Source organism: Glycine soja, chromosome 5 (assembly GCF_004193775.1).
Source record: "Glycine soja cultivar W05 chromosome 5, ASM419377v2, whole genome shotgun sequence".
NCBI lineage: Eukaryota > Viridiplantae > Streptophyta > Magnoliopsida > Fabales > Fabaceae > Glycine > Glycine soja.
Genome location: NC_041006.1, coordinates 3432376 through 3446302, shown reverse-complemented (window position 1 = coordinate 3446302; position 13927 = coordinate 3432376). Strand labels below are relative to the sequence as shown.

Genomic DNA, 13927 nt, shown 5'->3' with positions numbered 1-13927 from the left:
TATCATTTCATTGAGAGTAGACTTATTTCATTGATACTTGATAGTCCTCGTTATGCTCTAGTGGTTGTGGTTCCATCTAAACACAGCTCTTTTTTCCTGTAATAATATAATTAGGAGCAATTAAATCCATACCTTCACTGGTAGATAAGGAATTCTAATATGTATCCCTCAAAAATATAAATTCAAAGTTTAATTCATACAAAAAAAAAACTTTCAAAAATAGAATTTTCGATGTCATATTATTCAAATACTTTCCTCATTTTCAATTCACAGATATTACCAAACTCAGTTAAATAAATTTTGTAAATTAAAAAATTCAAGAACGATTAAAATAAGTACTAAAGACATGTTTCCCTAAATTTAATTGAATAATTTTTTTAAAAAAACTAGAAAAATAACAAGTTATTATCATAAAAATAATTTAAAACATGAAGCTCGCAACTGTGGAAAAGATCTGAGATTAAATCACTTTCAATTTCAACCACTTCAATAGAAGCTAGTGAGGTAGTGGTTGAAAGATCTAAATAACAACAAATATTTTTAATGATTTAGAAACCTATTTTAAATTGCTCAAACAATGGGTAATCATGAAATCCCTTACTTATACTCAATAACTCTAAAAATATGTTTACTAAAAGTAAATATATGCCGAAAAATTATTTTTCAAATTTTGAGTTGTCTGTGTACCTCATGATCAAATAAATAAATTTTCAAGAAATGTAAAAAGTTGGCCAAGAATTGCTTGAGTTAAAAAGAAAAGCAGTAGGATTAAAAAAAATCTCTGCAATTTTAAAAAGAATACTTGTATTTGAGAAAACAATGGAGCACAAATCAAATAAAAACAATAGGAAGAGGGAAGCAAGACCAAATAAGGCAAGAAAAGGCCGTGGAAAAAAGAAGAGCAAATCAAATTTTAAGAGAATACTTTATTGTTTTTCCTAGATGCTTTTAGTCCTCCTTAATAATATCAATATATCATTCACCAAAAGAGAAAAAAATCATCTCACACCATGTTAGAAATACAAGTTCGATATTACTAAAAAATACTATAATTTTTTTCTACTGGAAAAAACTATAAATTTTAACAACATAAGAAATATTTGTGTTTGAAATTTTAATTTTAAAAAATCTTAATCTTAGTTTAGTTAATAAAATATTATTTATTGGTGATTTATAAATATCTCACTATACAAAGTGTTGATTGAAGGAATTTGATTATTAACTAAAAGGTTATAAACTATTTTGTTATATCAGATAACTAATTAAAGAAGAAAAACATTTTTTTATGATTTGATATAAAATTTTGTAAAGTACATATTAGAAAAATGAAGAAGACACACGCAAGAAGAATACGTATAGAAAATCTCTTGTTTTTTATTCTTTTTTAAAAAAGACTCAAACTCATGATACAAAAAAAAATAGAGTTTTAGCGATTTGTTATATATATATACTAAACAGTAAAACTAATTTATAATTTAATGAGATTATATTTTTAGTGATTTTTTAAATAAATAATATTTTTATTTTATTTTATTTAATCACTGAAAGTTAAAATATTTTTTAATTTTTATCATAAAATTATATTTTTATTTTAAAAACCATTTCCAAATATTTTTTCCCGTTTTTCATCATTTCCATCTTAGAAATAATATTCATATCTATTATTAAATATTCATTGATCATAATTATCTGATATTTATTGAAAATAAATAACAATTAATAATACGATTGATAATTTTTTATGGCTTTTTTAGGGTATAATCTCACTTGATAACTGAGGAGCTACTTTCTTAAAGTACGGTTCATGTTAAACTGGAAACTTTTTTTGATGATGTCTATTTTGATTTGGAATCTTAATATTTAAACAGCATATTAGTCGTTTGATTAATTCGACTCAAGGCATATAGGACCACGAATAATAAAATTATTCTTATCCACTTTTATGTCTTCACTTGTAAGGACTCTCAAATACATTTTTTGACCACTCATTTTACATGTCATAAATAAAATTAACGATAAAGTAAGATCTAAAAAGAAAGTTTGAAATTCACCGGAAAAAAAGTTTGAATTAAATGTTTTGTAATTTAAATCACATTTCTATCCAATTTAATTTTTTTTTTTTGTAAACGCAGTAGGTTTTTTAAACTCTTTCCATTTTCGCATTTCCCAACTATCTACTATTTGCGTTTGCGCAGCAAATATTTTCAGCAACTCAAATATTAATTAGCAACATGCATATAGGATAAACGAACAACTAATTATTTTATTGAGTTATTTAGGATAAACGAACAACTAATTATTTTATTGAATTATTTTTTATTTTTTATTTACTCCTCAGATGCCATTCTATAGTTCAAACTTCAAAGAAATATTGTTTAAACCAAGGTGACAGAGAATTCAGAGTTAATTATAATAATCTTTATAGTTGTGGATTTGATTCTATTTGACGCTATTAAAATCTTATTTGATAAACAATTCTATATGATATCATTCCTAACATTTTTTTTCTCGAAAATAACTTCATACAAAATATAATAAGATAATAAATATAAACACACTTCTCAACCAATTTTTAAAATTCTTTTTTATTATTATGTTATCGGTTAGTAGTATTTTATGGAGATTGAATTTAGTAGAATTTGAATCAATAATTTATTGATAATTTTTTAATCTTTGGTCATGTTGTTGGAGTTTAAAGTGTAATACTTCTCCATTATACAACTTTTTATTTTTTTTAATAAAATTAAATTATTTAAAAATAAAATAAAATATTAAAATTTGATAAATGTCGTATAACTTTAGTATAACGTGTAAAATAAAACTTAATCAATGTAATTTTGTAGAGTGAGGCTACTCCATATATGAATAAACAAATTTTCTGAAGGATGGTAAGGTAACTCAACTGTTACGTCTTTCAGCTCTTTTATTTCTCTCTCTGGCGAATGAACCCTTCTCTTCCTCTCCGATCCGAAACCCATCGCTTCTAACACCCGCAGATCTCCCTCTCTCAACCTCACTCCACACCTTACACCAAAGTCCCCCAAACTTTCCATCGCTTATTATTCCCTTTTTACCCTTTCTCTCTTCTCACCTTTCTGCAATTGCTTCTCTAGGGTTTCTCCGAGGCGACGGATTTTCCAGTTGTATCCGGTACACTCTCGTTTCCTCTTACAACTATAATTCATCGGCGATTCATTCCGAGGAAACGAAGATAACAAAAAACGTATTTCGAGGGGGGAAATTAGAACTGCCATTTTTGCAACTGTAACTGCTGTGGGATTTGATATAAATATGTTTTTATTTTTTGTTGTTGGAGATTAAAATGGACCGGTGCAGAGCATGTTTTATAGCAAAAGTGTTTTTTTTTTTTTGTATAATCGTTTATTTGCATTTCTCACATTTTTTGTGTGGAATAAAATGATCCAAAAGCCTTTCCATTGCAATTTTTGTGGAATATGTTGAACTTCAATTGAACGCCTGTTTTCTGAATTTTTGAAGATGTTGTGCGTCTGTGATTGTTGGGCTTAACTTGCGTATGATAGCATTGTTGAGGAGCGCTCGCTGTTGAAAAGTTTGTGTTGCTTTTGGATCTCTGGTTTGATGATAAGATCACTAATATGGAATTGACAAATGATTGGTTCTGGTGGAATTGACTGTTAACGATTTTTGGAGTATGTCGTTATTTGGTATACTTGGTATTATTATTATGGTATATATAGCAATATGGTTGTTACTGCCAAGGCTGTGCCTATGTTTGTGAAGTGGTGCTATAAACAAATACAGAGTGATCATGATCAGAAGGAAATACTGTTTTGTATATAAGTTGATTCGTTGCATGAAGTTCAGGCTCTTTTTGTAGTCATTTGAACTTTGAATATAGCTGCATGATATTAAATGCATTGGTAGAAAATATGATTAGAAATAGAAACCCTTAATAGAACATTACTACATGAGGTGGATGGCCAAACTGCAAGGATATATATTATTTAATGGGATTGGCTGATTGGGTAAAACGAAATAGTATAATCATTGATTGGAAAATCAATGGTTAAGATTTTTAAGAATTTCATTTTGTGTTGTATACACACGTGTGTTTTGCCTCTATTTCAATGACCAACAAAATTAACTTACCCTCTGAACTGTTCCCTGTGATTTAGAGGAATCTAATTCTATTTCATGTCAGTTTATAATCTTGCTGAGAACCATGAGCAGATGAACTGTGTGTCATGTTTACCATTTTTTATATATAGGCTCAGCTCCAATTGGGGACTGGTGAGATTTGGTAATAAATGAAGAAAATAGTGAAGACAGCAATGGATTTTGCTGCCATTGAAATTTAACATTTGAATATTTTGTGGGCCTAACTTGGTATCTGTGTGAAATGCATGTATTGAGAATGATGTTTTGGATGAATGGCATCCTAAAGTTAGAACTATAATCTGTCGACAATGGGATAGGATGTTGAGAATTTGCTGCTGCCAGCCTGCACATTTTAAACTCACTAGTTTTATATAACTCCCACTGCTTCCTTGAAATTTAAGAAAGAGTATTTCTATTAAACAGTCACAGGTTTAATGTTGGCATTATAATACATCTTAAATTCTTACCTGTATGAATTCCTTGCAATATGTCTTATCAATTGTTTCTCTGTCTCTCTCATCAGGCCTTTCAATTGGATTGAATGACCGTGTGGCGGCAACTAGGCTATGACTTCAAGCATGTTGAGTGGGGAGCGAAGGTATGTATTAATTTGAGTATGCTTTTGAAGCCACTAAAAATGAACTAAGGGTGAGGATTTTGGGCAGTGTGCAGGTCCTGTGGTCTCATTGTACCCAAAACCAATTTTGTGCTTTGGAGTTTTGAAAGCAAATCATATAGTGACATGTTGTTTTTTAGAAGATATATCTATTTGGATTCAATGTTAAGTTGACAGAACACTAGAACAGAAACCAGTGTATGAGTGTTATTCTAAAAAGAATTGAGAAAAAAAAAAAAGCTGACCTCACATGCTCACTCCTCCTCTCTATATTCTGCTAATCTTCTAACCTGATTTGCCAACTCAGCATAGCAAATTCCCCTTCCTTTTTACCTATCAGTCTATTGCTGTCTCTTGTAATGAAGTATTTAGAATTTGAATAATATGTTTCTTCAGGTGTTGTGCCCAAATCCAATAGTTGTTCTAAGTCCCATCTTGCCTCATTATCTGACTTAGGCCATAACTCAGTTTGTTATCAATTACCATAGTTCCCCCCAATGTGTGCATGAGTTATAAATATTAACTTATTAAGTGATTAAAAGGAAATTGAAATTGATAATCTGCTTATGCTGTTGCAGATGGGCCTCTTCTTCCAGAAGAGGTGGTATGACTGTTTTAGGGAAAGTTGCAGTTCCAAAACCTATCAACTTACCCAGTCAGAGGTATTTAAGTTCTGGCTGAACACTCTTCTCTTTTCAGTTAACTGATTGGTTTACCATCTGAAAATTTTCCCTCTTATTTTTCTTAAGGTTAGAAAATCATGGTCTGAACCCAAATGTGGAGATTGTTCCCAAGTGAGTATATATTCTATAGATCTGAATAATATGAATTTTTCTGCTTTATTTGTTTTTCTAGTCTTAGATTATTGATGCCTGTGATCTTTTTTTTATTAGGGGTACACTCAGCTGGGGTAGTAGATCTTCATCTTCTACATCTAATGCATGGGGGTCTTCTTCTCTGTCCCCAAATACTGATGGTGGTACTAGTTCGCCAAGTCACCTCAGTGCCCGTCCATCATCCGGTGGAAGTGGCACACGGCCTTCTACTGCTGGTAGTGATAGGGTTCTTGAGCCTACTGCTAATTCATGGGGCTCAAATTCTCGGCCTTCATCAGCGTCTGGGGTACTATCAACAAATCAGTCTTCACTGACATCATTGCGTCCTCGCAGTGCAGAAACAAGACCTGGTAGCTCACAGCTGTCTCGATTTGCTGAACCCTCAACTGAAAATTCAGGTGCTTGGAATGCTGCTAGGACTACAGAAAAACTGGTAGGCTTCTGCTTGAAACTTGAATGTAGTTTTTAAGAATTTTTTAAATGTATTGTTTCTATGATCATGGGCTGATTTAGTCTAGTGTTTAAGATGTTTGCCTTTACAATTATTGTCACTGGAATTTTGCACTTGAAAAACAAAACCCATTTCTTGTCTACTTTTTGTTGGTTTGGGGAAGGTGCACACGTTGTTGTGGAGTATAATTTTTGTGATAATGCATATATTTGTAGGTATGATTTGGTATTTATGTACCTATTATCTTGTATGACTATGATTTACTGATTAAGACCTGGGTATAGATATTCCTAACGTATTGTATATACATTGTTTTCTGGGATACTATCAAAATAGATGTCTTGTCCTTGTATTCTTAGGTCCACCTGTCTATGGCTGCCTTTATTTTGCATGCATTGCTTGCCCTGCAGCTTATAATAGTTTGGTAAAAAAATGCAGGGAGTTCCACAACCCAAGAATGAAGAATTTTCTCTAAGCTCTGGAGACTTTCCAACCCTTGGTTCTGATAAAGATAAGTCAGTTCTGAATTCTGAGTTGCAAGGTATCATCATACTCTGTATAACTATTATGATGAATTCTTTTTTAAATAGAATATCTGTTTTTTATGAACAATAGGTGTGCATTTTATGGTCATAGTTGTTTAAACACATTTATTGTTTAGTAGTGGTTACTGTCAATATAATGGCTTTAACTGAAGTTCTAGGATTTCTTGTTTATGTTGTAACGATACCAATTATTCCCTTCAAACACTTTGAGCCTCTTTATATTAATATGCCAAGAAGATTAAAGGTTTTAACATATATGTGGTTTATTGACAGCACATTTCATTCTTGGGTTTTATAATTAAAATTCCTTTACACGTTCCCTAAACAGTGCTATATGTATGATATTAGGAATGGTTGGAAGAGGATTCACTTATATTTTATGAATACATACTTTTAGTTTTCAGCTTCCACTATGTGTTGAAATGAATGTTTTGTGTAAAAGTGAAGTATGAGATTCATCTTGTACAGTCATATGGCCACATTGGCTTTAAAGTGGGACAAATATGGTTGTTATTAATTTTATTGTTAGTTTTTGAATGGTTATACTGCAATATGGTGTTGTTACCTTAAAACATACAATATAGAAATGTCATTAGTATCTTAAGGTATACTACTGGGTTTTTTCAAATTTTTAATAAATTTTGTTTTTATCAACCGTTGGCAGACCACAGTTCTCAAGCTCACCTTGACTCGTCTTATGAACTCAGGAAAGATATAAATGAGACCCCTGTTACTGGTATGTGTGCATGCTCTTGCTTTTACACTAATGTTTTGGTTCAATTTTTATTCTGCCCTTTTCTGCTTAATAGGTTTTGCTTCCTTCTGTGATGATCTTTTGTGCTGCTGGTATTTCAGATGATGTTCCTGTAAATGCAAATATTAAGGGTGGAACTGTAAATTCTTGGAGGAGAGATAATCTGGCTTATAACGAGGAAGGTGTGAGGTCAGGCATAGAGAAATGGCAGGGAAATTCCCAGCCTTATCCAAATGCCGGTATTCCTCCTCAACCATATGATGCTTGGCATGGTCCTCCCGTAAATAACCCTCAAGGCTGTGTTTGGTTCAGGGGTCCTCCTAGTGGTCCTCCATTTGGAAATCCTGTTCCTCCTAGTGGCTTTCCAATTGAACCATTTCCATATTACCGTCCACATATGCCTCCTACTGGTCTTGCGAACCCACCCCCAGGTCCCCCTCCTGGAGCTGGACCAAGAGGGCACCATAAGAATGGAGATGTCTACAGACCTCATATGCCCGATGCCTTTATTCGTCCAGGCATTCCTATGAGACCTGGCTTTTTCCCTTGTCCAATGGCCTATGAGGGCTATTACAGTCCTCCGATGGGCTATTGCAATTCAAATGAACGAGATGTTCCTTTCATGGGAATGGCTCCTGGACCCCCTGTCTATAATAGGTACTTGAATCAAAATGCCCCTGAACCTGACAATTCACAAGGTAGATCTGGTGGGTATGGTAATGCTGGGGAGCAATTGACCTCAGAGCAAGTGGAATCTGGTCATCCTCCTGATACTGCTGGACCTTACAGAGTTCTTCTTAAGCATCATGAATCAGATGGGAAAAATGAACCAACAAATTGGGAGAATTCAGAGACAACCAATGCAACACATGTTGATGGCAGGGGTCAACCAAGAATGACTGTTTGGGAGAATGAGCAGAGATCAAATTACAGAAAGAATGAGGAAAGGGATTTCAGGACAAGTACTCGTGGTGAAGTTTCTTCTCGGTCTTCAGAAAATCAAATATCTAGTTCTTCTGTCATGAAGGCAAAATTTCCCGAAAGTTCAGGAAACATAAAAAAATCTGATGATATTTCTGCAAGGAAATTGGATGGTGTTGCCTCTGATATGCTAGAAATCCCCTTAAAACCATCTGCTCCAAAAGATGCCACCCTGATTCAAAAGATAGAGGGTTTAAATGCAAAAGCCAGGGATAATTCATCTGCTAGAATTAGAGAGGAGCAAAGGAATAAAATTCATGCCAGTAATGCTCCTATAAACCATGTGGAAAATGCAGTTGGTGCAGATGTTGTGTTTCCAGCAAGAACCCATGCCACAGAAATCATAAATCCTGCCCATCATGAAATGGGCGCTGCTGGTGCAGAAAAGAATTCTGAATCCTTATCTTTCAGTGGAACAGCCACATCCAGGTTTGACCATAACTTCTAGGTGTCTACTGCTGTAAATATGGTTCATTAATCTTGTTGAAAAATATTGAAGTACTTATTCACAGGCAAGCTGCTCATGGAATGCACGGTAGAGGCATCCATCGTAACAAAGGAAGATCAAACAATCAAGATGCTGATGGTTGGCGAAAGAAATCTGTGGTTGAAGATTCTTCAGCCTCATCTGGTGCACAGTTGGAAGCATCTAATGTTCTTGTGGGTGATCATCAAATACCTGTTCAGACCTACGATAGGTCTGGATCCTTTAATAAAGCCAGGCACATTGGAGAATCTGTTCAGACCAGGTCTGATCCTGCTGACAGCCATGCACAGGTAATGTGTACACCTTTTCTATGCTTACTACTCAACTATCTGCATTTAATACTTACGTAATACACTTTGATACTCATCAGCGTGCCAAAATGAAAGAGTTAGCCAAGCAACGGACTAAGCAACTGCAGGAAGAGGAGGAGGAAAGGATAAGAAAGCAAAAGGCTAAAGCTCTTGCAAAGTTGGATGAGTTAAACAGGCGTTCTCAAGCAGGAGATGGATCAACAGAGAAAGAGTATGCTACAAATTCTGCCATCCAGAATAAGCAAGAGGAATTACAACCTTCTGAATCTACAACTGCAGCAGGCAAATTTGCACCTGTCAGTTCAGCCGTAAATTGTAATGCCAATACTATCTGTCAGATAAATGACCCCAGCATTAGTAAAGTGGAAAAATCACCAGTCTTGTTTGGTGAGCCAATTGTGGAGACACTTAAGAATTCTGGCAAAGAGCCTGTTCTGAATCATCAAGCAGTAGCCCTGCACCAGGATATTAATAATGCTGGTGCTACTAATGTGCATAACTATGTCACCTCGAAGCAGAAGCGAATGAACTATAAACAAAAGCAAAATCTTCCTTTGGAGAAAACATCAAGTGAAAAGGTTGTTTCTACCACCTCAACTGCCTTGAAAGTTGAGAATGAGACAAGGGTTGATGTTTCTCTATCTTCTGGTGGTGTTACAAACGACGTTGGTTCAGCCTGTGGCTCTGACTTACCCATGAATTCAGCTGCTTTGGTTGAGTCTTCAGTAAATCTGAAAAAGAAGAATATCAGGAATGGCAAAAACAAACAGAAACATGAAGAAAGTTCATCTCAGGCTGCACTACCATCGGCAATACCAAAAGAATCCAATCTTTCCAAAAGTTCAGTTGAAAGTGATAAGTCTAAGGCTTCTGACTTTGAGTTAGATCAGGGCTCACTTCAGCCAGCACCCTTGTCTAAAGATCCAAATCAGTTTTCAGAGCAACACAAATATTTAGCAAATGAGGAATCCCATGGTAAAATGAATAGCCAGTGGAAATCACAGCATTCTCGTAGGATGCCAAGAAATACGCAGGCCAATAGACCAGCAGAGAAATCACATGGGACTGATGCTGTGATGTGGGCACCTGTTAAACCACAGAGCAAGAGTGAGATCATGGATGAATTGAGTGAGAAAAGTAAAGTTGAGGCAGTTGATCCTGTAAAGAGTGAGCAGCAGGTGCATAATTTAAAAAATAAGAGGGCAGAAATGGAGAGGTATATTCCAAAACCTGTTGCAAAAGAAATGGCTCAGCAAGGAAACATACAACAGGTAGCTTCATCAAGCAGTCAGGCTCCTACTGATGATAGCATTGGGAGACTTGATTCTGCATCACAGGGCCCCCAGGTCATTCAGCAGACCAATTTAGTTGTTGGAAAAGTGGGTTCTGGAATGGAGTCTAAAAACAGAGATGGAAGGCATACTAAGCAGGGAAAAGCGCATGGATCATGGCGGCAACGAAATATAACAGAATCAACTAATGTGCATGATGTACTGGACCATGATTCAAACTCTGAACCAAATGTTCAGAGACAAACAGAGCATCATCATGATCAGAAGTCTGAAGTAAGCTTTGTGAAAGGGCAAACAAAGCATTTTAATGACTCTGGTGATATTGATGGTTCAAACAATTCTAACAGGAATGATACAGCTGCTTTGGCCTCAGTTCCTGTTATTAAAGATCATTCAGCAACAAGTAGAGGGAGGCGGGCCCCTTTCAGAGGACACAGGGGTGCTGGGGGGAACCGTGATGTTGATGACAAAAAAAATTCTGGGGAGGCAGAGAAAGTTGAAACACGTATTTCATCCTCTGAGCACGGTCAACCTGATGTTGGTGTGGTGGCTTCTAAAGAAAATCGAGCTGTCGGGGAACGTTTGATGTCTCAATGGCAACCTAAATCTCAAGCATCTAATAATCACAGAGGAAACATATCAAGTGATCAAAATGTTAGCTCAGTAGTTGTTGGAGCTAACAAAAAGGATCCCACTCATGATGGGGAATCTCTTCCAGTGAACCGTGGCAAGAGTTCCAATGCTCACGTCTCCCAACCTTTCCATGATCAATCAGTCTCTGAAAAGAGCAAAGCCGGAGAGGTTCCCCATTTTGGGAATCAAGAGGGTAAAAGAGAGAGAAAAAGTGCTCCATCAAAGAGGCATCACCACTCCCCAAATGAGGTATCTGTTACCTCAGTTGAGCAGGCTCCAACAAGTGCAGATCTTTTGCATGATCAACGCCCATCTTCTGGGTCTGGCAAAAACGTAAACCATAATCGGTTTCGAAGAGGACATGAATTACATGGAGATTCAAAGCCACCAACCCAAGATAACAGACATTATAATCAACCTACAAACCGGGAAAGGCAGGGCCCAAACTTGCATTATGAGTATCACCCTGTTGGCTCATATGATGATGGCAAATCAGACAACTTTGAGCGACCTAAAAATGGTAATCATGGTGGGGGAAGATTTAGGGAGAGAGGTCAAACTCACTCACGCTGAGGTGTGGGGAACTCTTATGGACGCCGGGTGGTTTTGAAGCTTTTGATTAGATGCCAAGTTAATCAGTAGTAGAGAGACTTTCTTAAGGCGGTCTTTTGTGTCTTCCATCAGAATTCCATCCATCCATCAACTGTGCTCCTATATTCAGCCGTGTTTTCAGGTATATGCAGTCTAGGTTCCAGATTCGTTTGACTTTTGTAAATGCAGGCGCATTAATTATCTTCTGATGTTCAGTATGTATTCAGCAGGGCAGGGAACGATGAAGATGGTGTCCCCGTTTTTGTGGGGGGGGGGGGGGAGAGTTCCCTGCGGTTGATTGTTATTTTTCTAGTGTATCTGATTGGAAATTAGTAATTTGATGGCATTTTGTTTCTTAATGAAAGTATGGAATACTTGACATGTTTCAACGTGTCTATTGCTAGGGATAACAAGGATACCAAATAGAGAACATGTGTGTTCCACGGTGCACTTTTCCTCGTATTTTTTGGTGGAAAATATATGAAATGTGCTCAAGCGTTTGCGCAGTATGAGTACAAAATTATTTGAATTCAGATAATGACTAGTCAGAAATTCAGCAGAGACATGAGCTACCAAAGTCCAAACACTGTTATTTTGTGTTGTTTTCCTCTCCTGGCGTGCGTTTGATATTTGTTAAAACTGGACAGACGATGAATAGAAGTGATTTTTGGATGTCAATAGCCTACCTCGGTTTAATAATTTGAACTCAAATTGAGTTATTTGTGCTCTTTTAATAAATGATATTTAATAATTACAATGAAGTAAAAAATTTAAAAAGATAAAAAATGTTGTAAAGCTTAAATTGGAAGAGTCTGGGGTTTCTCCGAGGCATTATTTTTCAAGATTTGCAACTTGAGTTAGAAAACGAAGACCACTAAATTAAAATAGACTATGAAGCCTGCATCATGGGTGAGACTTGAAAATGGTACGTGAGATGGGCGTGATCAAATTTAAATCGTTTCAAAAAGAAAATTGAAAACTGTACTTACAAACCACTTGACATTAATTTTTTTTTCGTGTTTGGTGAAGAAAGAAAATTATTTTTAAAGTATAAGGAGTATTAATTTGATAAGAGTCTAATTGATTGAATAAGATGTATGATGTGAGTTATTATAATCTTTTGGATACTATTTTTTATTTGTATGGATAAAAAAATAAAAAATTTATTTATCCTCGTTAATCATCACTCAAATAAATCAGATAGCCGAAAACTAAAGTACAAAACCAGAAAGCAAATCATAGTCTAAATTCTAATAGCAAACCAAAAGGTCTCTCTCTCGGACACTCACCACTCACTCACCATTTTCTTAACTCTTCCAGTTATCAACGACCGCCATAATCAGTTGCTCCTCTTCTCTCCTTTCCGTTACTTTCAACTCCACAGATCCCAAGGTACGCAGCTCGCTCTCTCGTTTTTTCTTTTATAGCTAAATTAAATAAATAAAAAGCTTAAATAAATTTATTTCTAATAAATATTCAATTTTTATGCTTTGTTCTTTAATAAATTTTTGCGTTAAATTCCTAATAAACAATAAATTTGTTTTTGATTCTTCACACTTGGCAAATTTTGTGTTTACTTAATTTTTTTTTTCATTTGTTAGTAGTCAAGAGTAAAATAAAATTCACTAATTTAGTTCATAAAAAAAATCATCAATTTATTAGAAAATAAACACAAAATTTATTAATCTACCATGAACCAATACAAAATATCAAAGATCAAAAATAAAAGTTTCATTTTATTAGAGACTTAACGTAAAATAAAAATTTATTAGAGAACAAACATAAAAATTAAATATTTATTAGAAATAAAAATATTTAAGACTAAAGAAGAAGACTAGTATCGGTCTCTTTGACTTGTGTGTTGTGGGTTGTGCGTGCTACTTGACTTGACGATCAAGCTTTCCTTGATGACATTGTTTTCTTTCACCCGAGTTTTAGTCTCTTTTAATTGAAACATTTTCAGAATTCATCTAACTGTCAATTTCTCAAAATCCCCGGTTCTTTCAACTTTTTATCACAACCGCATTCTGTGGATTTTCAATTTTTATGCAATCTTTCACTTTCTTCAGTTTCACATGTCATGTAGGTTAGAATTCATTCAAATTTAGTTTCAAACAATAAGTAATATATTATACTTTTATAAAGACAAAAAACTAAAAATTTCCAGGGACTAACAGGAATAAAAAATATATTTTAATCTATTTTTTTAAACATGCATTGATTCCTATGTATGTGTTGTCTAATTTAAATTTAGTCCCTATGGTAAAAATAAATAAATTAGTCCTTAGTT

At 34.6% G+C, this 13927-nt stretch overlaps 1 protein-coding gene across 6 annotated transcripts; it reads left to right on the top strand.

The window, feature by feature from the left end:
- Positions 1-2873: 2873 nt before the first annotated feature.
- Positions 2874-12209, top strand: LOC114411976 (protein MODIFIER OF SNC1 1-like). 6 transcript variants are annotated; one of them, XR_003666562.1, is made up of 11 exons: positions 2874-3150; positions 4664-4738; positions 5335-5418; positions 5506-5550; positions 5650-6025; positions 6482-6584; positions 7253-7324; positions 7444-8752; positions 8836-9100; positions 9181-11779; positions 12042-12209. XR_003666562.1 is itself a non-coding variant. In XM_028375729.1 (10 exons), exons 2-10 carry the CDS (start codon positions 4707-4709, stop codon positions 11617-11619), a joined length of 4725 nt encoding a protein of 1574 aa, XP_028231530.1. In that variant the 5' UTR covers positions 2874-3150; positions 4664-4706; the 3' UTR covers positions 11620-12209. The 6 variants fall into 6 exon arrangements, 2 of the variants coding, with proteins under 2 accessions (XP_028231530.1, XP_028231531.1); XR_003666560.1 differs by having other exon boundaries at positions 11868-12209; XR_003666561.1 differs by having other exon boundaries at positions 11865-12209.
- The last annotated feature ends 1718 nt before the right edge of the window (positions 12210-13927 follow it).

Coding starts and splice junctions, on each gene's coding strand:
- LOC114411976 (XM_028375729.1), top strand. CDS start 4,707: ATGACTTCAAGCATGTTGAGTGGGGAGCGAAG. Junction 5,419..5,505: donor ATCAACTTACCCAGTCAGAG/GTATTTAAGTTC, acceptor ATTTTTCTTAAG/GTTAGAAAATCATGGTCTGA. Junction 8,753..8,835: donor AGTGGAACAGCCACATCCAG/GTTTGACCATAA, acceptor ACTTATTCACAG/GCAAGCTGCTCATGGAATGC.